The following is a 26,981-nucleotide window of genomic DNA, read 5'->3' on the forward strand; positions in this document are numbered from 1 at the left end:
TGGCTACCGTGGCTAGAAGAAAAGATCTCAGTGACTTTGAAAGAGGCGTCTCAAAGAAGGGGAATGGTGTGTGTGTGTGTGTTTTGTGTGTCAGTCACCAGACTTCAACCCAATTGAACACTTATGAGATATTCTGGAGCAGCGCCTGAGACACCCTTTTCCACCACCTTCCACAAGAAATTCTATATTTAGTTTTTTTGATGAATGGTCTCTATGACTGCATCCCTGTATGATTGCATCCCTCCAATAGAGTTCCAAACACTTGTAGAATCTATGCCAAGGTGCATTGAAGCTGTTCTGGCAGCTTGTGGTGGCCCAACACCATATTAACACATGTTATGTTAGTGTTTCCTTCATTTTGGGAGTTAACTGTATATTGCCTTTAAGGGTATGTGAGTCCATTGCGCAGTGAAAAATAAACCTCTGTAAAGATTTAGATAAGCAAGGATTTTGAGGAAAAAAAGTTTCTATCTGGTGTGTTGTGATTGAAGTAATAGGCTATCACCTCTGCTTCAAAGCGATATCTGCAGTCCAGACGGAGAGCAGGTTCGCCGGTTACGTCAGCAGCTCCCCGAAGACTGGGGGTTTTGGAGATCACTTGAAAGCAGAAGGGCGATTAAATTATTGGGTGTATCTCTGTAATATATTGATCCCAGTCAAAGGCAGCCTCTGACAGCCGTAACTCTGTATTGGACATCACAGAGAGGGTATAAATAAACTCCTCTGGATGGCTGAAATGTGTTCCTCATCTGGATATTATGTTCAGACATCTGCAAACATGGGCATCCAGCGGAGAGCACCAGCGGGGCTTCTATAGCCACTGAAACAGGGGCGGCCAAGAGATGGGGAAAGACACTGCCAAAGTTTGCTTGGCAAAGGCCATCTTGTGAAACTAAAGCTGGATATAAAAGCTGGTTGAGCTTTCTTTATGGGAACGAGTTTGGAGACCTTCCAGTGATGATGAGTGGAGAACAAAAGGCACAAACATCTCTCACTTCTCAGGAAAAAAAGTCTCTGGATAGTAAATATAGAGATTACAGTCTTTGATCAATTACATTAATGGTTTGCACCCTCTGTATGACTGCTTTATAATGCCATCAGTGATTGAGCTTTTGGGAGATTGCAAAACAATTTCGCTCTTTATTTAATTTACTGTGAATGTTCGCAAATTGCAAAATTCTGCTTTCTACCTCATTTGCTTGATGATGTGCTAAGTAGAGTTATACTGAAAGGGTAAAGATATAGATGTACTATTGTAAAGTGGTTGTTTCACTGGATATCATAAGGTGAATGCACCAATTTGTAAGTCGCTCTGGATAAGAGCGTCTGCTAAATGACTTAAATGTAAATGTATAAAGATATAGATGTACTATTGTAAAGTGGTTGCTTCACTGGATATCATAAGGTGAATGCACCAATTTGTAAGTCGCTCTGGATAAGAGCATCTGCTAAATGACTTAAATGTATAACAGGTGGGCAATTCCACAGTAACAGAATGACTCTGAGACACAGATTCTTCACTTTAAAAGTATGCCAAACAAAAACCATTGATTGCAAAATTAAACAAACCATACAAATCTATACACAAGGACTACTTTTAACAATTTCCACAGAACATTTTGCAACAACATATTTATTCGAAGAACAGTGCAGCTGTAAAGTTTAGTAACAGAATGACTAACAGAATCTCCCCCAGTTTTTATGACCACGTTTTCCAAAGATTCTTGAATACAGTGCCTTCAGAAAGTATTCAGTCCCCTTGACGTTTTAAACATTTTGTTGTGTTACAGCCTGAACTTAAAATGGATTCAATTTTTTTTTAATCACAGGCCTACACACAATACCCCATAATGTCAAAGTGGAATGATGTTTTTTCTCGAACATTTTACAAATTAAGTATTCAACCCCTTTGTCATGGCAAGCCTAAATAAGTTCCCGAGTGGTGCAGCGGTCTAAGGCACTGCATCTCAGTGCAAGAGGCGTCACTACAGTCCCTGGTTTGAATCCAGGCTGTATCACATCCGGCCGTGATTGGGAGTCCCGTAGGCCGGCGCACAATTGGCTCAGCGTCGTCAGGGTTTGGCCGGGGTAGGCCGTAATTGTAAATAAGAATTTGTTCTTAACTGACTTGCCTAGTTAAACAAAGGTTCAATAAAAAAAAAGTTCAGGAGTAAAATGTTGCTTAACAAGTCACATAATAAGTTGCATGGACTCACTCTGTTGAATGACTATCTCATCTCTGTACCCCACACATACAATTATCTGTAAGGTCCCTCAGTCGAGCAGTGAATTTCAACCGAAGATTCAACCACAAAGACCAGGGAGGTTTTCCAATGCCCTTGTAAAGAAGGGCACCTATTGGTAGATGGGTAAAAATAAAAAAAGCATACATTGAATATGCCTTTGAGCAGGGTGGTTATTAATTACACTTTGGATGATGTATCAGTCACTAAAAAGATACAGGTGTCCTTCCTAACTCAGTTTCCGGGGAGGAAGGAAACCACTCAGGGTTTTCACCATGAGGCCAATGGTGACTTTAAAACAGTTAAATAGCGGTGATTTGAGATCTGAGGATGGATCAACAACATTGCAGTTCCTCCACAATACTAACCTAATTGACAGAGTGAAAAGAAGGAAGCCTGTGCAAATAAACCAAAACAATGGAGCTAAGCGCAGGCTAAATCCTAGAGGAAAACCTAGTTCAGTCTGCTTTCCACCAGACACTGGGAGATGAATTCATCTTTCAGCAGGACAATAGCCTAAAACACAAGACCAAATCTACACTGTATTTGCTTACCAAGAAGACATGGAATGTTCCTGAGTGGCCGAGTTACAGTTTTGAATTAAATCTACTTGAAAATCTATGGCAAGACCTAAATGGATGTCTCGCAATGAAATGTTGCACATTCCAAGTGTGGAAACTTATCCAGAAAGACTCACAGTTGTAATCGCTGCCAAAGGTGCTTCTACAAAGTATTGACTCAGGGATGTGAATACTTACTGTATGTGGGGTTTTGGTAACAGAATGACAAGATGCTAGGCAATATTTCTTAAACTTACAGAAATCAAATATTTTCCGCAAACTAAATATAAATGTTGATATTAGTTGAGAGGTTTAATACCTTTTCTGCTAATTGTTTTCTAAGACCCCTTTTCCATCTGTTTGACCAGAAATCTAAGCCTTTGCTTATTCCATTTTTTTGGGATGGAAAATGGTGGAAAGATTTATGCCTTCATTTCTCTTAGTTTTATTTGACACCAAATCTGATGTGCTCCTATGAATTTCACATGTTAGTGCTCATGGGTATTTTTAGATGGAAATGCTCTGGTGTAATCCACTCACCTGCCATATAATTCATTTCTGTAGTAGTGATAATCAAAGTCGTACCCACTGAAAGATAAAAAAACAACATATATATATATATATATATATATATATATATATATATATATATATACACTGCCGTTCAAAAGTTTGGGGTCACTTAGAAATGTCCTTGTTTTTTAAAGAAAAGGCACATTTTTTGTCCATAAAAATAACATCATATTGATCAGAAATACAGTGTAGACTTTGTTAATATTGTAAATTACTATTGTAGCTGGAAACGACAGATTTTTTTTATGGAATATCTACATAGGCGAACAGAGGCCCATTATCAGCAACCATCACTCCTGTGTTCCAATAGCACGTTGTGTTAGCTAATCCAAGTTCATAATTTTAAAAGGATAATTGATCACTAGAAAACCCTTTTGCAATTATGTTAGCACAGCTTAAAACTGTTGTTCTGTTTAAAGAAGCAATACAACTGGCCTTCTTTAGAAACAGCGCAACCTGGCTTTAATCAGAATAGAAAGAGGAGTTGGAGGCCCCGGTGCACAACTGAGCAAGAGGGTAGCCAGGCCCTACAGAAACAATGTTTGAGTAATCAAAAGGGGATATATTTTTGGGTAAAATAAATATATAAACATTGTGTATATCTCTAAGTTCCTCTGTCCAGTGTCTGTGTTCTTTTGCCCATCTTAATCTTTTATTTTTATTGGCCAGTCTGAGATATGGCTTTTTCTTTGCAATTCTGCCTAGAAGGCCTGCATCCCGGAGTCGCCTCTTCACTATTGACGTTGAGACTGGTGTTTTGCGGGTACTATTTAATGAAGCTGCCAGTTGAGGACTTGTGAGGCACCTGTTTCTCAAACTAGACACTCGAATGTACTTGTCCTCTTGCTCAGTTGGGCACCGGGGCCTCCCACTCCTCTTTCTATTTCTATTCTGGTTAGAGCCAGTTTGTGCTATTCTGTGAAGGGAGTAGTACACAGCGTTGTACGAGATCTTCAGTTTCTTGGCAATTTCTCGCATGGAATAGCCTTCATTTCTCAGAACAAGAATAGACTGACGAGTTTCAGAAGAAAGTCCTTTGTTTCTGCCCATTTTGAGCCTATAATTGAACCCACAAATGCTGACGCTCCAGATACTCAACTAGTCTAAGGAAGGCCAGTTGTATTGCTTCTTAATCAGTTTTCAGCTGGGCTAACATAATTGCAAAAGGGTTTTCTAATGATCAATTAGCCTTTTAAGATGATAAACTTGGATTAGCTAACACAGCGTGCCATTGGAACACAAGAGTGATGGTTGCTGATAATGGGCCTCTGTACGCCTATGTAGATTTTCCATACAAAATCTGCAATTTCCAGCTACAATAGACATTTACAACATTAACAATGTCTACACTGTATTTCTGATCAATTTGATGTTATTTTAATGGACAAAAAAATGTGCTTTTCTTTAAAAAACAAGGACATTTCTAAGTGACCCCAAACTTTTGAACAGTAATGTATATTTATGTATATATATAATTAAACAACATAACGTTCTGGATTGACAATTAGCATCAATAGTCTCCTAATTTCTTAAAATTCCTCTCCATCGTATGCCCCGGTCTCAGAAAAAGACAGGTCAGAGCTGTATGTCAAAAAGCCCACTGTCCGGTTCTATCAGATCAGTGATGTTGAAGGATAGGAATGAGTAAAGGAATTATCAGCAATTACTGTATTAAGACAATTGAGATTGAACCCTTATTCTTGCCCCTTCCCTTTCACGAAGCTTTACTCCCTATGGAGTACCTGTAGAGAGCAGCGGCAGACCTCTTCAGGCCTTTGGGTCTGTTGGGCTTGGGTTCCCCCGCCATGTTGATGTCTGAGGAAAAACGGAGAGGGAGAATGTTACAGAGAAATTTAGAAAAATGTAGTAAAAAGGGGAAAGTGTCACAGGAGTCTCTCAATCATCAATATCAACCTTGCCCTCTGGGTCTGTTGGGCATGGGCTCCCCCGCCATGTTGATGTCTGAGGAGGAGTGGAGAGAAGGGGTGTTACAGAGAAAAGCAGATGGATCGAGACAAAATGAGTCTCTCAATTATCAATTGTATCAACATCACCCTTATCATCTGTTATTAAAGGGGCAATCTGCGATTGTTACACCAATTTTGGGACTTTTAAATTCATACAGTACACTGAGTGTACTACACATGCTCTTTCAGGTGAATCTAGGTCAAAGCTATGATCACTTATTGATTTCACCTGTTAATTAAATCCGATTCAATCAGTGTAGATGAAGGAGAGGAGACAGGTTAAAGAAGGATTTTTAAGCCTTGAGTCAATTGAGACACGGATTGCGTATGTGTGTCATACATTTGAATGGGCAAGACAAAATATTGAAGTGCCTTTGAATGGGGTATGGTAGTAGGTGCCAGGCACACCGGTGGGAGTGTGTCAAGAACTGCAACGCTGCTGGGTTTTTCATGCTCAACAGTTTCACAACTTTGGGAAGCATTGGAGTCAACATTGGCCAGCATCCCTGTGGAATGCTTTCGACAAGGATGCCCCGACAACTGTTCTGAGGGCAAAAGGGGGTACAACTCAATATTCAGATGGTGTTCCTAATGTTTTGTACACTCAGTGTATAGCTATTGATTCTTGAAGAATATAACTTAGAAATGCCTTATGAACTTAGTTCAATTGTTGTACCCTATCAGAACCCAAAATAAGCTTGTTTTATCAGTTTGTTTGTAAACAAAATAATTGTGAACAAACACTTTATAGCCTTAAAAAATGGTTGAAACTATATTTTCTATCTCATGGGTGGTCAGTCCTTGCATACACATCTCTGTCTGAATTTGAGAGTAATTATATTTGTCCAGTCCCATCCCTCAGCTATTTACCAAATCAGTGGCGGGGTGTCACTTTGTTATTGTTTGAACTGCAGATTGCCCGTTTAAATGGACAGTGCAATAAAAAAAATTACATATTGGTTTCCATACCCTGTAAGCAGTTTATGGACAAGGTAAGAGAGCAATCAATGCTTTGGTTTTGTTTACAAATCCAATACAAGTCAATATCCCCGGTATTAGGTTTCGGAGATAAACATAACCAAAGCATGGACTGCTGTCTTACCTTGTCCATAGACTGTTTACAGGGTAAGGAAACCATTTTGTAATTTGGTTGAACTTTAATATTACATCAAACATAGACATAAAATAAAGAGCAGGACTCCTTTCATCTCTCAATATTAGATGGATTTAGGACGTTTTCTGCTAAAGGTGTAAGTGCCGCAATATTATGTCTGACATTTAGGAGGCAGGTAATGGTGAATCAACATAAATGGCACAATGTAAACCGTTTCAAAATAACAAGAATATCTAGACCCCACCCTTTGATCTCTGCATGGAACCTAGCCATGACACAAAGGCAAGCCCACAGAAATAGGGTTAATCTGCCCCTAGCCTTTTAACACGTACGTACATATGCCAACCACGGCTAAGAGAAATGCTGGCATCTAAATACATTTTAATTAATTTAATTGATTCTCCCCTGGAAAGAGTGGGCTACAGCGGTGGCTACATTTCATCACCATGTCAATGTATTATCACCACTTGAGATTCCTTCCTCATCACCAAGCGAGGAAGATATTTTGGTGAGTATTATGGCTTGGAGAGGTTTTACCTTGCTGGGTCGGAGGAGAGTGAGAACAGGGTGGATCAAGTCATGTAAGCAACAAAGTGAGGTAGTTTGGGCATCTAATCAGATCTACTGTATGCAGAGAACGTGGCGTGAGTGAGGCGAGGTTGTAGATATCATCTGATTGAATGGTGTGTGCGTGTAATTAGATATATTGTATGCAGAGACCATGGCATGAGTGAGGCGAGGTTGTAGATATAATGGGTTATCGTAAACTCTGAAGCCAGACAGGCTTATGCTTTGGCGACATCTATGGGCTGAATGTTATGTGAACACGTTATTGATCTCCTTGGTTACATTTAAATAAACTTCAAGTATTACCAATGTCATGACTCTCTCTCTTTGGTGAGGATCAAAAGGACCCATCAGCTAGACAAATGTCTGAGGATAGCCAGACCCCATCCCCCTTCCCACAGGAGAGGAGAGGGGGGAGTTTGGCCTGTTTTATGACTTAAATACCTTGCAGAAACTCTCCCCCACTCTGCAGAAATGGAAGGCTGAAAATCCTTTGTTACACAGAGAGACTGTGCCGCCAAAACTTCAACATCAAACAATGGACATTGAAACAATATTTCTAACATAAAGAATATTGGGAATGATGACAGATGGAATATGGGAAATGAATGTTTATTTTGTGATGCTATTAAAATGATCAGAAAGACATAACGGAAAAATTGTAACTTTAACTTCTTTGGGGTAGGGGGCAGTATTTTGACATCCGGATGAAAAGCGTGCCCAAAGTAAACTGCCTTTTACTCAGGCCCAGAAGCTAGGATATGCATATAATTGGTAGATTTGGATAGAAAACACTCTAAAGTTTCCAAAACTGTTCAAATAATGTCTGAGTATAACAGAACTGATTTGGCAGGCAAAAACCTGAGAAAAATCCATCCAGGAAGTAGGATTTTTTTATTTTCGTAGTTTTCTATTGAATGCCTTTACAGTTTCCATTGACTTAGGACTCAAATTGTACTTCCTATGCCTTTCAATAGATGTCAACAGTCTTTAGAAATTGTTTCAGGCTTGTATTCTGAAAAATGAGAGAGTAAGACCAGTCTGAATGAGTGGACACTACAGTGGCCTAGAGATTTTTCATGCGCAAGACCAAGAGCGCACCTTTCTTGTTTACCTTTTATATTGATGACGTTATTGTCCGGTTGAAATATTATCGATTATTTAGGCTAAAAACAACCTTAGGATTGATTATAAACATCATTTGACATGTTTCTACGAACTTTACGGATACTATTTGGACTTTTCGTCTGCCTGTTGTGACTGTGTTTGAGCCTGTAGATTACTGAACAAAACGCGCAAACAAAACGGAGGTTTTTGGATATAAAGAGAGACTTTATCGAACAAAACAAACATTTATTGAGTAAATGAATGTCTTCAGAGTGCAACCATATGAAGATCATCAAAGGTAAGTGATTCATTTTATCTCTATTTCTGACTTATTTAAACCCACAGACACCATTCAAACAGTTTTAGAAAGGTCAAAGTGTTTTCTATCCAAATCTACTAATAATATGCATATTCTCGTTTCTGGGCAAGAGTAGTAACCAGTTTAAATCGGATACGTTTTTTCATCCGGCCGTGAAAATACTGCCCCTATCCATATCAGGTTAACTCTTCTACTTGGCTGGTTACTGTTTGTAATGATTTGTCTGCTGGGTGCTATCCTCAGATGATCGCATGGTATGCTTTTGCCGTAAAGCCTTTTTGAAATCTGACATCGTGGTTGGATTAAAAAGAAGTTAATCTTTAAACCTATGTATAACACTTGTATGTTTGAGGAATTTTTATAATGAGTATTTCTGTTTTTGAATTTGGCGCTCTGCAATTTCACTGGATGTTGGCCAGTTGGGACGCTAGCGTCCCACGTACCCTAAAGACGTTAAGAGCTTTCACACGGTATATATCAGATTTACATCTAAATGTTGTAAATCTTATATGATTAAATATGAACCTATTTTTGAAAAGATAGAAATGTGATTTTAGTCTTCTAATGAGATAATGGTTTTCATGTTTGTTGCACACAAACTAAGCCACGCCCCTAATGAGGTCAGAGTTCATGTCAACATGATGGAACTGCCTTTCAGGCCAGAGTGCTTATAAGGACTTGCTGAGAATTTAAATACAGACCAGAGAACGTGAGGATGTGGTCCACATGTTGAAATGGTTAAAACTACAAGACCAGAAAATGGTAAGACCCTCTGAAACTCTCAATGAGGGAAGAAGGTGAAGACTAGACCAAACATTCACAGTCTGCCGCTATGTTTGTAAAGTAGTCTAGGAAACATGACCAAAGAGGGAAGAACAGTTCCCTCTCACCACCATATGTACCTCTGATGTATCCATTCTAATGGACATTCCAAGACAAAGAAGCATACAACTAAAAAGGACATTGTGACCTCTGGTGGACAACCAGAGACTTATATCGAACTACTCACCATAGATGGATCGAATGGTTTCAAAAGAGAGACGACAGAGAAAGACATCTATGCGTAAATATATGTTGGATTTCAGTTGTTAGGGTGCTAAATATTCTGACTACGGTGAGCGTAGTTTCTAAATGTATGTACGAGAAGTTGACTCTTTGTCTCTCCCTCTCCTTACATACCCATCCCCTTTCCATTGTTTAGCCAAACGGTCATGTTTTTGTTAGTCCACTAGGGACTGTTTTCATTGCATTATGTTAGTAATCAATAACCTCTACCGTGTGTGAGTGTGTTTTATGTATTTCTGTGTGATTATTTAGTTAGTAAATAAATAATTAAGCCAATTTGTGTATCGCTGATTCATCACTTAGGTTAGGGTTCAAGCAGATTTACGAAGTCAACGACATTCAGAATTAGACTGATATGAGGAAATAATGAATAGTTGACTTATTGATGTAAGACATATTTAGATAAACTCTCAAGATTATGTCGGGAGATAGTAACTCGGTAAACGACTTTTCCCGTGGTGCCCCAAATTCCCAATGAGTCAATTGTTACATGATTAATTTAATTGAGTAATAATTAAACGTAGTAGGTAATTATTTGCAGTCATCACATTATTATGATAGTCACGTCACGACACCAACTATATATTCCTTGGAAGAATCTATGTAATGTAACAATTCAAATCGTGCTCTTTAGTCTACAGTGTTATGAGCATGATTGGAGACAGAGTGCTGGTTTAACCTGTTGGGGATAGGGGGCAGTATTTGCACGGCCGGATAAAAAACGTACCCGATTTAATCTGGTTACTACTCCTGCCCAGTAACTAGAATATGCATTCTCTTAACCAGCTTCACCTGGAATGCTTTTCCAACAGTCTTGAAGGAGTTCCCACATATGCTGAGCACTTGTTGGCTCCTTTTCCTTCACTCTGCAGTCCAACTCATCCCAAACCATCTCAATTGGGTTGAGGTTGGGTGATTGTGGAGGCCAGGTCATCTAATGCAGCACTCCATCACTCTCCTTCTTGGTCAAATAGCCCTTACACAGCCTGGAGGTGTGTTGGATCAGGGTTGGATAGTCCCACTGAGTGCAAATAGATGGGATGGCGTATCGCTGCAGAATGCTGTGGTAGCCATGCTGGTTAAGTGTACCTTGAATTCTAAGTAAATCACTGACAGTGTCACCAGCAAAGCACGCCCACACCATCACACCTCCTCCTCCATGCTTCATGGTGGGAACCACACATGCGGAGATCATCCGTTTACCTACTCTGTGTCCCACAAAGACACGCCGGCGGTTGGGACCAACAATCTCAAATTTGGACTCATCAGATTAAAGGACAGATTCCCACTGGTCTTTTGTCCATTGCTCGTGTTTCTTGGCCCAAGCAAGTGTTAGCAGTTGATGTTACTCTTCAATAACACAAACCCCAAAGCAAATCAGGGAGAGGAAAATAGGTTTATTCAAAGCGGACAAATCATGCTTGGAAGTAGATGTTCATGCTCCCCTGTCCTCAGTGATTCTCTCCTGTGGTTCTCTCCACAGAACAAAAGGACAGGATGTAGTTTTATAACCCAGCCCTAGCCTGTGGTTGACCAATTAGAATTTATTCCAATACAACTGTGCCAATGGCCAAATAACCAGTATCCTATTTCAGGTTGGACCAATGAGAACGTGCCACACGTAGCTATGAGTTCAGGACTGACATTCCTAACAGATGTTGAACTGAAAACCAACTATTCCCATTGACAATTCCCTATTGACATTTAGTACTTTTGACCTCTCGTCTTCTGCTTTGTGTATTTATCTTCAAAATATTCTTACACTCCCCCTTAGGCCATTTAAAAAAGAAATACTCAAAATGTATTTTTAGAAAACAAAAATCCTGAAAAGATAGACAGTATAAAAACATTAGCAGTAAGCATAACATCATTCACATTAAACACCTTGCATTTCTATAAAACACAAAGGGCATATTGTACTTGCTGTTACAATAAGAAATAGATTTCAAACAGTTATAGAAAACAAATATTAACAGGTGTAATGATGATGTCTCTTACAATTCCTACCACATCCTGTATTAGGAGTAAACTTTTTTTTTCTTCTACAAGACAATATTCTATTGTCCTATTGGCAAGGTAATCATTCACCAAGTCCTTTAAAAGTGACCAGGTCTTCCACACTGGTATCAGTCCCACATAGAGAGCTATTAGAAATTATGTTGTGACAGGCTGCCGGTAGTAAGGAATTCTTCTTCCATTCGAATTCTTCTTCCGTTCCACTGGTTGATAAGGATTCTCTAATGAACACTTCACCGGTGATCTTGTATCATTTCAATTACAGTCCTTGGATCAAGGGATATTGCTTCAGCTTCAGACTGTAAATTCTTATAACCTGTAACGAAGGAAACAAAAAAGTGAAAGTAATATGTCCTGGTTTCAAGAGAAATTGATATTTCTCATAGATTTCCCTAAGTAAGCATGTCCCGATTTTCAGGAAAACGTTGGCTAGATATCCCTAATATGATGACTGCGGGGTACAACATAGAAGCTTATCAGGTTCTGATCATCTTACTATGCTTCTTCACCCAAGATTGGCCCCCGATTGCTAATCAATCAGTTCTATATTCACTTTGTCATCAAAATGGACAACCTTGCAATGAGTGACATGTATCCGTCGTGATTTTCCCTGGACTTTTACTGCTGACCTCATTATGAGCAAAACTTGATAAGGACCTTCCCATTTTGGCCCTAATGTCTCTGTTACATATTTTTTTTTACCATCAACCACTGTCCTGGTACTACTACATGTACCCCCTCGGGCTTATTCCCCGTGCCTCTTGTCTGTCTGCTTCCCATACTGCATTAGAGTTGTATGCAATAGTTAAGCATTGTGTCACTCATAAAGTGAACGTCTGCTTTCCACAAATCTAACGTGCCTGCCACCATCACATTGTCCATTGTAGTAACTGCCCAGCCTGCCTTCCTCACACCCCCCTCCACAATGCTTAACCTCTCTGGGCCAGTGGGACATTAGCGTCTCACCCTAGTCAACAGCCAGTGGACAGCGCGTGGCGTGAAATACAAATACCTCAAAAATGCTATAACTTCAATTTCTCAAACATATTACTATTTTACACCATTTTAAAGATAAGACTCTAGTTAATCTAACCACACTGTCCGATTTCAAAAAGGCTTTACAGCGAAAACAAAACATTAGATTATGTCAGGAGAGTACCCTGCCAAAAATAATAACACAGCCATTTTCAAAGCAAGCATATATGTCACAAAAACCAAAACCACAGCTAAATGCAGCACTAACCTTTGATGATCTTCATCAGATGACACTCCTAGGACATTATGTTATACAATACATGCATGTTTTGTTCAATCAAGTTCATATTTATATCAAAAACCAGCTTTTTACATTAGCATGTTATGTTCAGAACTAGCATACCCACCGCAAACTTCCGGTGAATTTACTAAATTACTCATGATAAACGTTGACAAAATACATAACAATTATTTTAAGAATTATAGATACAGAACTCCTTTATGCAAACGCTATGTCAGATTTTAAAATAGCTTTTCGGCGAAAGCACATTTTGCAATATTCTGAGTACCCTAGTTCGGCCATCACAGGCTAGCTAATTTGACACCCACCAAGTTTGGGGCAACCTAAACTCAGAATTACTAGTAGAAAAATTGGATTACCTTTGCTGTTCTTCGTCAGAATGCACTCCCAGGACTTCTACTTCAACAACAAATGTTGTTTTGGTTCCAAATAATCCATAGTTATATCCAAATACCTCCGTTTTGTTCGTGCGTTCAGGTCACTATGCGAAGGGTAACGCGCGAGCGCATTTCGTGACCAAAAAAATCTAAATATTCCATTACCGTACTTCGAAGCATGTCAAACGCTGTTTAAAATAAATTTTTATGCTATTTTTCTCATAAAATAGCGATAATATTCCAACCGGACAACGTTGTATTCATTCAAAGACTGAAAGAAAAAAATGGAGAAGTCTCAAAAATGCGCATCTCAGTCTCACTGTCCCCAGGCAGGCCACTTACAAACTCTGCTGCTGTACTTTGCCCAGAGACAGGAGACACGTCATTCTGCTTTCTGAACGCTTTAGAGAGACAATGGAAGCCTTAGAAAGTGTCACGTAACAGCACAGATGCTGTAATGTCGATAGAGATGCAACAGAAGGATAACAAATTGTCAGACAGGGCACCTCCTGCATGGAATCTTCTCAGGTTTTGGCCTGCCATATGAGTTCTGTTATACTCACAGACACCATTCAAACAGTTTTAGAAACTTTAGAGTGTTTTCTATCCAAATCTACTAATTATATGCATATTCTCATTTCTGGGCAAGAGTAGTAACCAGTTTATCCGGCCGTGAAAATACTGCCCCCTAGCCCCAACAGGTTAACCTCTTAGTGACCCCTTAACACGCAAATTCCGTCAGCGGGATTGATTTGACAACAGCCAGTGAAATAGCACAGCACCAAATTCAAAAAACTAAAATCTCATAATTCAAATTTTTCACACATACAAGTATTATACATCATTTTAAAGATAAGATTCTCGTTAATCTAACCACAGTGTCCGATTTCAAAAAGGCTTTACGGTGACAGCAAAACATTAGATTATGTTAGCACATCACCTAAACAAGAAAAGCCAAACAGCCATTTTGCAAGTAAGGAGATGCGTCACAAAAACCACAAATACAGGTAAAATTAATTACTAACCTTTGACCATCTTCATTAGATGACACTCCCAGGACTCAATGTTAGACAATACATGTATGTTTTGTTAGATAAAGTTCATATTTATATCCAAAAAAACCATTTTACATTGGCGCATGATGTTCAGAAAATGTATTGCCACCCAAAACTTCCGGTGAATGAGCACATCAATTTACAAAAATACTCATCATAAACGTTGATAAACTTTACAACAGTTATTGAAATAATTATAGATATGCTACTCCTTAATGCAACCGCTGTGTCAGATTTTAAAATAGCTTTCCTGCGAAAGCACATTTTTCAATATTCTGAGTACATAGTTCAACCATCAAAGCAAGCTATACAGTTACCCGCCAAGTCATGGCATCAATAAAACTCAGAATTAGTATTATAAATGTTCCCTTACCTTTGCTGATCTTCGTCAGAATGCACTCCCATGGCTCCTACTTCCACAAGAAATGTTTGTTTTGTTCGAAATACTCCATATTTATGTCCAAATACCTCCGTTTTGTTCGTGCGTTCAGATCACTATCCAAAGGCATAACGCGTGAGCGTAAATCCAGACACGAAAAGTCAAAATGTTCCATTACCGTTCGTAGAAACATGTCAAACGTTGTTTACAATCAATCCTTAGGGTCTTTTTAACATAAAACGTTGATAATATTCCAACCGGACAATAGCGTATTCATTCAAGAAGAAAAAGAAGGAACGGTGCGCTCGCGGGCTCGCACATTCCCAAGTCCTTTGTCCTCAGACAGGCCACTGATTGACTGAGCTCCTATTTTCTGCCCAGTAACAGGAGACGGATGAAACAAGTTTCTAAAGGCTGTTGACAGCCAATGGAAGCCTTAGGAAGTGCAACGTGACCTCACAGACACTGTAGTTTCGATAGGGATTCAAAAGAAGTACAATTCTCAGATTTCCCACTTCCTGGTTGGATTTTTCTCAGGTTTTTGCCTGCCATATGAGTTCTGTTATACTCACAGACATCATTGAAACAGTTTTAGAATCTTCAGAGTGTTTTCTATCCAAATCTACTAATAATATGCATATCCTACCTTCTGAGTCTGAGTAGGAGGCAGTTTAATTTGGGCACGTTTTTCATCCGAACGTGAAAATACTGCCCCTATCCTTAACAGGTTTTAATCATCATGTTCACATATATTCCATCCGAATTCATATGTACACCAGCTGAGATGGGATGTAAGAGGGGGCCTGTTAGTTTACCTCCACAGCATCCAGCAAACTCTGCTGCTGAGCCGGAGAGAGCTTCTTAAATTTCTGCATCAGCATTGTATCATTGGGGCTGTTGTCCTGTTTACATTTTCCCTTAGACGGACCCTATTTCTTCTGGCAATTCATCATAAGATTTAGTTTTCTTTTCCGACATTCTCGTTGCCAGTGAACAGAAATTATGCAATAATGACATACACCAGGTTTCTCTTCTGCTGAACGAATAATGTTGTAGGTTTCACTCGTAACCCGCAGAACTCTGATAACAGCCGGTTTATTATGTTTATTGATGTCTCTGTCCAGTCGTGACAACCATGTCGATGATGTCACAGTAGTTTTGTCTCTCCCAGTCATTAGTTGTGGAAACAAAAGTTTTTCGCAAATCATCATGTATGGATTGCATCAGCTGATGAGTGATTGCCGCATTTTTGGAGGAATTGAGTGTATCTTCATCTTCCATGTCAGGTAACCCACTGTGTCTAACCACCACCGCTCTAAACCTTTCTTCAAATTCAACAAAGGTTTCTTTTGGTTTTTGAACACATTTGGTTATCTCTCCCCAATTGGTGGTTGCATTGGTCAGTCCCTTAAGTAAAACATGTATGGTTCTCCATCCATTCGCCACGTCTTGCTTTTCACCACCCACAGCTCTATAAACTATTTTCTTCAAGTACACCATGTTCGCGGTTGTTTAAAACAAAGGCTGATAACTGTAACCCATCATAAAGATGTTGATTGTAGAGTTTCTTATAGCACATCAAATGTTCCCATGTTTTCATACCCACTTCTCGTGGATGTTTCAACGTTTTTGACTATTCATCCAACTGTTTTGGAGATGCTGATTTGTGCGCGATAACTGTCAGAAGAGGTTTGTCTTTACTAACTTTTACAGCCTGTGTTCTGGTTGGCCTAAGACATTGTTCGTCACCGCTGTCACTATCTGTTGACTCAACGCCAGGCAGTACTGACCAGATGCTTGAAACCCGATCATCCTTGCGCAACTCAGCCTGAGAGTAGATTGAGGGAACAAATGGTCCAGAGGTGGGTGTCAAGTCTGTTTTTCCAACCCTTGCCTGTAATTGTTGAATTTCTTCTTTCAAGGTTTTGATCTGTTCACCAAGAGCTTTCAAATTATCCTTATCTCTCTTCAATGTCCTGTCATGATTCTCCACAAATAATTTCTCATCCCGTTTTCTTACCATCGTGTCTTTGTCAAGGAATTAGACATTCTCTGTATTTTCCCCCAAGCTTTTTGTATATCAGACAGATTCCATATTCCATCTTTGTCAACAATGACAGAATATTTCTTTATTATCTCTTGCCTGCACTTCTTTACTTTGAAATGGTTCTTCATATCACTAGATAGTGAATTTAAAATCTCTTTCATGCTCACATCTGGAGGAGCTGTTCTGCCCTTTTCCAGAGTGGTTTTCTCACTTAACAATGGAATTATATTAAAACCTCTTGAGGATACAATCCCGCTAACGGGATTGGTTGGACAACAACCAGTGAAATATAGCACGGCGCGATATTCAAAACAAAATAATCTCAAAATTAAAATTCAAGTATTATACGGCATTTTAAAGATTCTCAACTCGTTAATCCAATCACATTGTCTTATTTCAAAAAGGCTTTACGGTGAAAGAAAAACATTTGATTATTTTAGCATAGCACCTCAGCACAAAAAAAAGCAATTTTCCAAGCACGATAGCATCACAAAACCAGATATACAGCTAAAATTAAGCACTAACCTTTGACAATCTTCATCAGATGACACTCCTAGGACATCATGTTAGACAATACATAATTTTTTGTTCGATCAAGTTTATATTTATATCCAAAAACCCAATTTTTACATTGGCGCGTGACGTTCAGAAAATGTTTTCTCCCCATAACTGCCGGTGAATAGACACATTTCATTTATGGAAGAACTCAAACATTGAACAATTTTATAACAATTATTTAAAGAATTAGAGATAATCTACTCCTTTATGCAACCACTTTGTCAGATTTCAAAATAACGTTACGGAAAAAGCACATTGTTCAATATTCTGAGTACAGAACTTAGCCTTCAATGCTAAGCTATACAGTTAGCCTACAACCACGGCGTCGACAAATCTCTAACAATATGTTTGAAATATTTACTTACCTTTGCTGATCTTCGGCGGAATGCACTCGGATGGGCACCCACTTCCACAAGAAATGTTCATTTGTTCTGCAAAGTCCATCATTTATGTCCAAATACGTCCGTTTAGTTGACCCATCCAGAACACTTTACAATGCCATGTGGCGTGGACGCAAATCCATAGACGAAATGTTCAAAGTTCCATTACTGTTTGTAGAAACACGTCAAACGATGTTTACAATCAATCCTTTAGGGTATTTTTAACGTAAAATTGCGATAATTTTACAACCGGGCAATAGCTATTCATCCCAGAGGAAAAATAAAAAAATGATGACATCACGTGTACGCGCATCAGAAGACGCCTCTCCTCAGACTGGCCAATGATTTGACTGAGCCAAAATGATCTGCCCGGTAACAGATGACGGTTGAAACCTGTTCATAAAGATTGTTGACAGCCAATGGAAGAGTTAGGAGGTGTAACGTAAATCCTATGTCACTGTAGTTCTCCAAGGGATTCTAAACAAAAACTACATTTCTAAATTCTCCCACTTCCTGATTAAATTTTTCTCAGGTTTTTTGCCTGCCATATGAGTTATGTTATACTCACAGACACCATTCAAACAGTTTTAGAAACTTCAGTGTCAAATCTACTAATAATATGCATATTCAAATTTCTGGGCCAGAGTAGTAACCTGTTTAAATTGGGTACGTTTTTCATCCGGCCCCCTAGCCCCTAGAGGTTTTTTAACTTCAACAGCTGTATAATATACACTACAGTAAAAAAGTGGGGTCACTTAAAATTGTCCTTGTTTTGAAAGAAAAGCACATTTTTGTCCATTAAAATAACATCAAATTAATCAGAAATACAGTAAGTGACTATTGTGGCTGGAAACGGCTGAGTTTTTAATGGAATATCTACATAGGCGTACAGAGGCCCATTATCAGCAACCATCACTGTGTTCCAATGGCACGTTGTGTTAGTTAATCCAAGTTTATCATTTTAAAAGGCTAATTGATCATTAGAAAACCCTTTTGCAATTATGTTAGCACAGCTGAAAACTGTTGTTCTGATTAAAGAAGCAATACAACTGGCCTTGTTTAGACTAGTTGAGTATCTGGAGCGTCAGCATATGTGGGTTCAATTACAGGCTCAAAATGGGCAGAAACAAAGGACTTTCTTCTGAAACTCGTCAGTCTATTCTTGTTCTGAGAAATGAAGGCTATTTCATGCGAGAAATTGCCAAGAAACTGAAGATCTCGTACAATGCTGGGTACTACTCCCTTCACAGAATAGCACAAACTGGCTCTAACCAGAATAGAAAGAGGAGTGGGAGACCCCGGTGCCCAACTGAGCAAGAGGACAAGTACCTTAGAATGTCTAGTTTGAGAAACAGACGCCTCATAAGTCCTCAACTGGCAGCTTCATTAAATAGTACCCGCAAAACACCAGTCTCAACGTCAACAGGGAAAAGGCGACTCCGGGATGCAGGCCTTCTAGGCAGAGTTGCAAAGAAAAAGCCATATCTCAGACTGGCCGATAAAAATAAAAGATTAAGATGGAAAAAAAACAGACACTGGACAGAGAAACTCAGAGATATAAACAATGTTTATATATTTATTTTACCCCAAAATATATCCCCTTTTGATTACTCAAACATTGTTTCTGTACGGCCTGGCTACCCATAAAAAAACGTATGTTCACCTCAAAAAGCTCATTGAAGCCTTACATTAACCACACGTGTAAAAATTGCTACTCAACTAGCAACTCACTTTTATGCAAGAAGGTTTCACAAAAAGAAAGGACAAACTTTTTAATAGAGGACTTGAACCCCTATAATAGAGAACAAACCTGTAACAGAGGACACAAACCACTAACGGAGCAAACAAAGGACTAAACTCTGTAATAGAACAAAGGACTTACATCACAGATACGTATCACTCATTGCATGTACACATTTTAAGCTGATTGGTTCTTTTAAAATGATATTGGTCTAGACTCACCCAGCACTTATGCCATCAATCAGGAGATTAAGAGTTGACTCCCCAAAGTGGGTTGTGCTCAGCCTTCTCTCGTTCTTCTGGATCAACACACAGTTGAGTTTTTCTTGTTGTTGTTCAGACCAATTCATCCGGGTCACGGCACCAAATGTTAGCAGTTGATGTTACTCTTCAATAACACAGACCCCAAAGCAAATCAGGGGGAGGAAAATAGGTTTATTCAAAGCGGACAAATCATGCTTGGAAGTAGATGTTCATGCTCCCCTGTCCTCAGTGATTCTCTCCTGTGGTTCTCTCCGACAGAACAAAGGATAGAATGTTGTTTTATAACCCAGCCCTAGCCTGTGGTTGACCAATTAGAATTCCTTGCAATAAAACTGTGCCAATGGCCAAATAACAAGTATCCTATTTCAGGTTGAACCAATGAGAACGTGCCCCACCTGGTTATGAAAACCAACTGTTCCCATTGATAAATTCCCTTATTCACCGTTAGTACTCTATTGACTTTAAGTACTTTTGACCTTTCGTCCTCTGCGTTGTGTACTTATCTTCAAAATATTCTTGCACAAGTCTCCTTCTTATTGGTGTCCTTTAGTAGTGGTTTATTTGCAGCAAATTGACCATGAAGGCCTGATTCACGCAGTCTCCTCTGAACAGTTGATGTTGTTACTTGAACTCTGTGAAGCATTTATTTGGGCTGCAATTTCTGAGGCTGGTAACACTAATGAACTTATCCTCTGCAGCAGAGGTAACTCTGGGTCTTTCAAATCAAATCAAATATTATTTGTCACATGGTTAGCAGATGTTAATGCGTGTGTAGCGAAATGCTTGTGCTTCTAGTTCCGACAGTGCAGTAATATCTAACAATTCACAAACAACTACCTAATACACACAAATTGAAAGGGGTGAATGAGAATATGTACATGTAAGTATATGGATGAGCGATGGCCGAGCGGCATAGGCAAGGTGCAATCGATGGTATAAAATACAGTATATACATGTGATATGAGTAATGTAAAATATGTAAACATGATTAAAATTGCATTATTTAGAGTGGCATTGTATAAAGTGACTACTGATCCATTTATTAAAGTGGCTAGTGATTGGGTCTCAATGTAGGCAGCAGCCTCTCTGTTAGTGATTGCTGTTAAGCAGTCTGATGGCCTTGAGATAGATGTTTTTCAGTCTCTCGGTCCCAGCTTTGATGCACCTGTACTGACCTCGCCTTCTGGATGGTAGCGGTGTGAACAGACAGTGGATCAGGTGGTTGACGTCCTTGATTATCTTTTTGGCCTTCCTGTGACATTGGGTGCGTAGGTGTCATGGAGGACAGGTACTTTGCCCTCGGGGATGCGTTGTGGTTGAGGGCGTTGCATTTGCCGTACCAGGCTGTTATACAGCCCGACAGGATGTTCTCGATTGTGCATCTGTAAAAATTTGCGCTGTTGCGCCTTCTTCACCACACTGTCCTTTCCTGTGGCGATCCTCATGAGAGCCAGTTTCATCATAGCGCTTGATGGTTTTTGCGACTGTACTTGAAAAAACTTTCAAAGTTCTTGACATTTTCTGAATTGACTGACCTTCATGTCTTAAAGTAATGATGGACGGTCGTTGCTCTCTGCTTATTTGAGCTGTTCTTGCCATAATATGGACATGGCCTTTTACCAAATAGGGCTATCTTCTGTATACCACCCCTACCTTGTCACAACACAACTGATTGGCTCAAACACATTAAGAAGGAAAGAAATTCTACAAATTTACTTTTAACAAGGCACGCCTGATAATTGAAATGCATTCAAGGTGACTACCTCATGAAGCTGCGGGACAGGTACAGGATGGCAACAACAACTGCCCGAGTTACACCAGGAATGCACAACCCCTCCATCAGTGCAATAGGCTGAGAGAGGCTGGACTGAGGGCTTGTAGGATGGTTGTAAGGCAGGTCCTCACCAGACATCACCGGCAACAAGGTCGCCTATGGGCACAAACCCACCGTCGCTGGACCAGACAGACTGGCAAAAAGTGCTCTTTACTGACGAATTGCGGTTTTGTCTCACCAGGGGTGATGGTCGGATTCGCGTTTATCGTCGAAGGAATTAGCGTTACACTGAGGCCTGTACTCTGGAGCGGAATTGATTTGGAGGTAGAGGGTCGGTCATGGTCTAGGGCGGTGTGTCACAGAATCATCGGACTGAGCTTGTTGTCATTGCAGGCAATCTCAACGCTGTGCGTTACAGGGAAGACATCCTCCTCCCTCATGTGGTGCAGGCTCATCCTGACATGACCCTCCAGCATGACAATGCCACCAGCCATACTGCTCGTTTTGTGCGTGATTTCCTGCAAGACAGGAATGTCACTGTTCTGCCATGGCCAGCGAAGAGCCCGGATCTCAATCCCATTGATACTGACTGTTACTTTTAATTTTGACCCCCCCCCCCTTTGTTCAGGGACACATTATTCCATTTCTGTTAGTCATATGTATGTGGAACTTGTTCAGTTTATGTCTCAGTTCTTGAATCTTGTTATATTTACACATGTTAAGTTTGCTGAAAATAAACGCAGTATTATATTTTAAATGCATATTTTACTTCTCCTTCAGCTATCAGTCATTATATACACCTCATAGGTCAATCAGCTATTCCTGTCAGCCGCATAGGCCTACTTTCAACTGTTTGAGGGTGTGGTACTCGCCAAAGCAAGGGACTGAACACAAGATTGTGTTACAAGGCACACACATGTACTTGGTCATCATCCTTTGTTTTGGTTGCCGGGTAGATGATAGACAGACCTTGCAATGTGTCCTTGTGCCTTTCCCTTGCAGGGTGGTCTGAGTGACATCACTTCGGAAGTGGTGTTCAGTTAGGAGTAGAGTATTGTCAGTGGCAGGCCGGCCCCCAGTGGATGGACGATGAGGAGTGTGGTGGTCCTCCAGGAGCTGCCGAATCAGGTTTATCCTGTACTACTGGTACGATTATCACCTGTCCTGTGATCTGCCGGTGGACAATATGGCCGTTGAGGAGAGCTGTGTCTATTAAGTGGAAAAATTGCTTCTTGAACCATTTGAGAGACTTTCTGGCACATTCAACAAAACGGTTCTGTATGTCCACTTGTCAACTGCTCCCATCTTCTTCTTGTACTCCAAGACACAGTCTGAATTCATTTTCCTCTCTCTGGTGACAGTCCAGTTTTTGTGTGTCCGACATTTTGGAAGTGTGAACAGAACATGGGCGTTGGGTTTGTCATGCCATTTCACTGCCATTATCTCCCCGTTGTTTTGAAACTCCACCTCCCCATTGCTCATTTTTATTTTTGAATATTGGCATCCCCTTCCTGTTGGATTTCATTGTGCCACAGGCCCCTGTGTTCTCCCTAACAAAGTTACTGGAAAAGGGCTAGGCCTACTGTACCAGTTGTCCACAAATACAGTGTGCCCCTTTCCGAGGTAAGGCTGCAACATGGTGATCACCACTGATCCAGATATGCCAAGACCCTCAATATGCCTTATATCTGTGGTGGTGCTGGTGTAGATGATTAGGTCCTGTACATATCCTGTCAGACAGTCACAAGCAAAGAACAACTTAAAATCTGTGGTGCTTTGATGGGATGTATTGGCAGAATGCAAGCCTCCCTTTCCAAGCCATGAGAGACTCATTCATGCATGGTTGTGAGGCATAAACTCTCTTTCAAATGCCCTGGTCAAGCTGCCAAGGACATTCCTAATTTTGCTGATTGATCATAGTGTTCACACATTTTGAGAGCTTCCCTTTTATGCCAGGTGCAGTCTTCTTTTTCAGTTCATGAGCATACCTGGAAACAAAGATGCATATTTAGTAGGCTAAAGGCATTCTGAATTTTAATATATTTGAAGAGTGCCTTTGTCACGTCCTGACCAGTATAGAGGATTATTTGTATTATTTGGTCAGGGCGTGGCAGAGGTATGTTTGTTTTGTATGGTGGGGGTTTTTGTGTATAGCTTGTGTTATTTATGTGTTCCGGGGTTTTGTGGTGTATGTTTTAGTATGAGTAGGTTCTAGATGAAGTTTTCTATGTGCAGGTTTGGTTGCTGGACTCTCAATTGGAGGCAGGTGTTTCTAGTTGCCTCTGATTGGGAGTCCTATAAGTAGGTGTGTGTTTTGTTTGTCACTTGTGGGTAGTTGTATGTTAGCACTGCTTTTGTTTAGCCTGCTACACTGTTCCTGTCATGAGTTTTGTTTATTGGTTTTTCCCCTCGTGTTCTCATTTAAAATAAAAGATGATGAGCACGCAATCCGCTGCATATTGGTTCACTTTTTCCGACAGCGATTTCAACATATCTTCTGACGAAGAGAAATGTGACAGCCTTGGGTTTTAATCGAATATAATATTGGACATACCTATTGGTTTCCTCCACAATTCCTCATCAAGTAACAGTTTAAAACACTCTGCCTCTGAGGGGGTAGGCAGGGTCCTTTGTACACCAGAAAGGGTGTCATTGAAGTCTATCTCTAATGGTGTGAAATGACAGGATCTCCAGCAGCATGTACCATCCTCCTCAATTTCAATCTCTTCTACCTCACAGCCTACAAGATTGACATCAACTCCAGCATCTTGGGAAAGTGAGGGATGCTCATTGCCTGCAAGTTTGGGGTGGGGGGAGCCACGTGATGCTGCGAAGCAAGGTGGTTGTCTGAACGGAGCCTCCCGATAAAACCCTCCCAATTTCCTCAAAGTTTGATAGAATAGTACATTTAGTCCAGCAGTTGACAAGGCAAACGTTAGCTCTGTTGCTAGTACTTCAGCAAGAATGAATTTGAAAGGGCAGAACATAGAACCCAGCTTGTTGTCGGCCTTGTAATCATCCCTACAGAAGGCCATGGAAGAAATGGGTAGAGTCAGCATCATTCTTGAATCTCTTGAATCAGATTTTTCTCAGGTCAAACAATCTCAGATGGATATGCAAGAAGATGTATCGGTCATATTACAGAGGCTAGATGAAGCAGAGGGTCGGATATCAACGCTGGAGGACGACAACGATCGACTGATTAAGAATGCAGAGAAGAATGCCAAACCATATGAGGATCCCCACAGAAGCGTGCAAGTCGCAGCTAACCGAGACAGGTGCCTCAATTTAAGACTTTAAGCGGTCTAGGAGGGTCTGGAGGATGGCAAGCCACGGGAATGCGTGAGCCAAATTATCTCGGAGGCTGTGGGGGTGGATCTGGATGAATCGGAGCTTCAACAAGTCCACCATTCCCTAGCATTATTACCACGCGAGAATCAGCCGCCTAGACCGATCATCATCCGCTTTCTCAGGGATCTGAAGAGAGAGAGAGAGCATACTGGCCACTGCAAAGGGAATGTATCAGGAGAAGAGAGAGGTGACCTGGAAGAGCTGCAAGCTATCATTCTTTCCTGATATGACCAAGGAGCTAGCAGATAAAAGGAGACTTTTTACCGCAACAAGGAAAGGCTGCATGAGTTGGATATAGTCTCACACTCGCCTACCCAGCTGTGCTACGCTTTTCATGGAAGGGGGAAAGACAGCTTCGATGACTATCGCAAGGCGATGGAATTCCTCAAGAGAACCAGAAATAAGGGCATGGATCGCATAACTGTTTTGGCCGGTGAGTTCTATATGGGACAGTATCTGTGTGACACACTATCGCAAAGACACTGTGAAATTACAATTCGGCTAACTAATAGCTACAGTATTTAGCTATTTGTGAATTTCAGACTGTATAGCTACAATGCTATTTTGGTCACTGGAGGTTTAGCCGGTTGGCTACTCAGTGACTATATTCAACTTTCCTGGTCAAAACTACCCTTAGTCAAGGATGTCGGTAAAGTAAGTAGATGGAACTAACAACCTTGACATTATTTTAATTGATCTGATTTTATGTGTTTGCATAGAAAATATTGTTCTCCCCTTTCCATTTCAGTTTTGTTTGTTTTTCTTCTCTACTCTTTTTACTTCTTGCCATTTGGTGGGTGAATACAAGTATTGTTAGCTATGGCTAGGCACTACAGAGGGTAGTGCGTACGGCCCAGTACATCACTGGGGCTAAGCTGCCTGCTATCCAGGACCTCTACACCAGGCTGTGTCAGAGGAAGGCCCTAAAAATTGTCAAAGACCCCAGCCACCCCAGTCATAGACTGTTCTCTCTACTACAGCATGGCAAGCGGTACCGGAGTGCCAAGTCTATTACAAAAAGGCTTCTCAACAGTTTTTACCCCCAAGCCATAAGTCTCCTAAACAGGTAATCAAATGGCTACTCGGACTATTTGCATTGTGTACCCCCCCCCACCCTAAAACCTATTTTTTTACGCTGCTGCTACTCTCTGTTTGTCAAATATGCATAGTCACTTTACATACTACCTCAATTGGGCCAACCAACCAGTGCTCCCGCACATTGGCTAACCGGGCTATCTGCATTGTGTCCCACCCGCCAACCCCTCTTACTCTACTGCTACTCTCTGTTCATCATATATGCATAGTCACTTTAACCATATCTACATATACATACTACCTCAATCAGCCTGACTAACCGGTGTCTGTATGTAGCCTCGCTACTTTTATAGCCTTGCTACTATATATAGCCTGTCTTTTTACTGTTGTTTTATTTCTTTGCTTACCTATTGTTCACCTAATACCTTTTTTGCACTATTGGTTAGAGCCTGTAAGTAAGCATTTCACTGTAAGCTCTACATCTGTATTCGACGCACGTGACAAAAACTTTGATTTGATTTGATATTCTGGTATATGCTGGTTAAATAAGCGGAAGAAATGGGGTGCACGCTTTTTGTTTTGCTAAGGTGTGCTGTATATTTTCAAGTAGATAGCTAAATTGAGAAGGGGAGGGGATTGGGGGGGTTGGGACTAGGGTGACCACTTGTAAGTGTCTCGCGGACCGTGTAAGAGAGGGCTTTTCTCTTTAAGTAGAAAAGCAAAGAGAGGGGTGGGGTGGTTGTTACTGTTTTGTGTTTTGTATTGTGTCGTCAGGTTCATGGCGCTTGCAAGTGTTTTTGGCACAACAACGAAAATGATTGATTTTCAATATAATTCTAACACCCAATATGCAAGGTTTGATAAATGTCTAAAACATATACAAAGTTAATTTCATGGAATATCAACTGTTCACAGAATCGTATTAAGAGGAAGGAATGTTTTTGTTATCTCAAATCCCAACAGGCTGATATAGCTTTTATCCAAGAAACTAATTTGGTTGATTCAGAGGCTGCTAAATTGAAAATTGATTGGGTTGGGCAGGTATTTCATAGCTCATTTTCAAGCAAAAAACATGGTGTTACAATTTTGGTACATAAAAAGTTTAATTTCGTCATGTTAAAGCCACATCAGGATGAGGAAGGACAAATGATTTGTGTTGAGGCTCTGGTAAATGGTAATACGGTTAATATGTGTAATATTTATGCACCAAACAG

The 26,981-nt window shown here is 40.3% G+C and overlaps 1 protein-coding gene across 3 annotated transcripts in view; it reads right to left on the bottom strand.

Moving 5' to 3' along the window:
- Window positions 1–26,981, bottom strand: part of raly (RALY heterogeneous nuclear ribonucleoprotein) — a 154,628-nt gene that overhangs the window by 41,817 nt on the left and 85,830 nt on the right. For all 3 annotated transcript variants that reach the window (XM_029776428.1, XM_029776427.1, XM_029776426.1), the window contains 3 exons: window positions 5,291–5,338; window positions 5,119–5,191; window positions 3,344–3,391 (listed from right to left, as the gene is read on the bottom strand). In XM_029776428.1, coding sequence (XP_029632288.1) covers window positions 3,344–3,391; window positions 5,119–5,191; window positions 5,291–5,338 — 169 coding nt within the window. The remainder of the gene's footprint in view (window positions 1–3,343; window positions 3,392–5,118; window positions 5,192–5,290; window positions 5,339–26,981) is intronic.

This window comes from Salmo trutta, chromosome 14 (assembly GCF_901001165.1).
Source record: "Salmo trutta chromosome 14, fSalTru1.1, whole genome shotgun sequence".
NCBI classification, from domain to species: Eukaryota; Metazoa; Chordata; class Actinopteri; order Salmoniformes; family Salmonidae; genus Salmo; species Salmo trutta.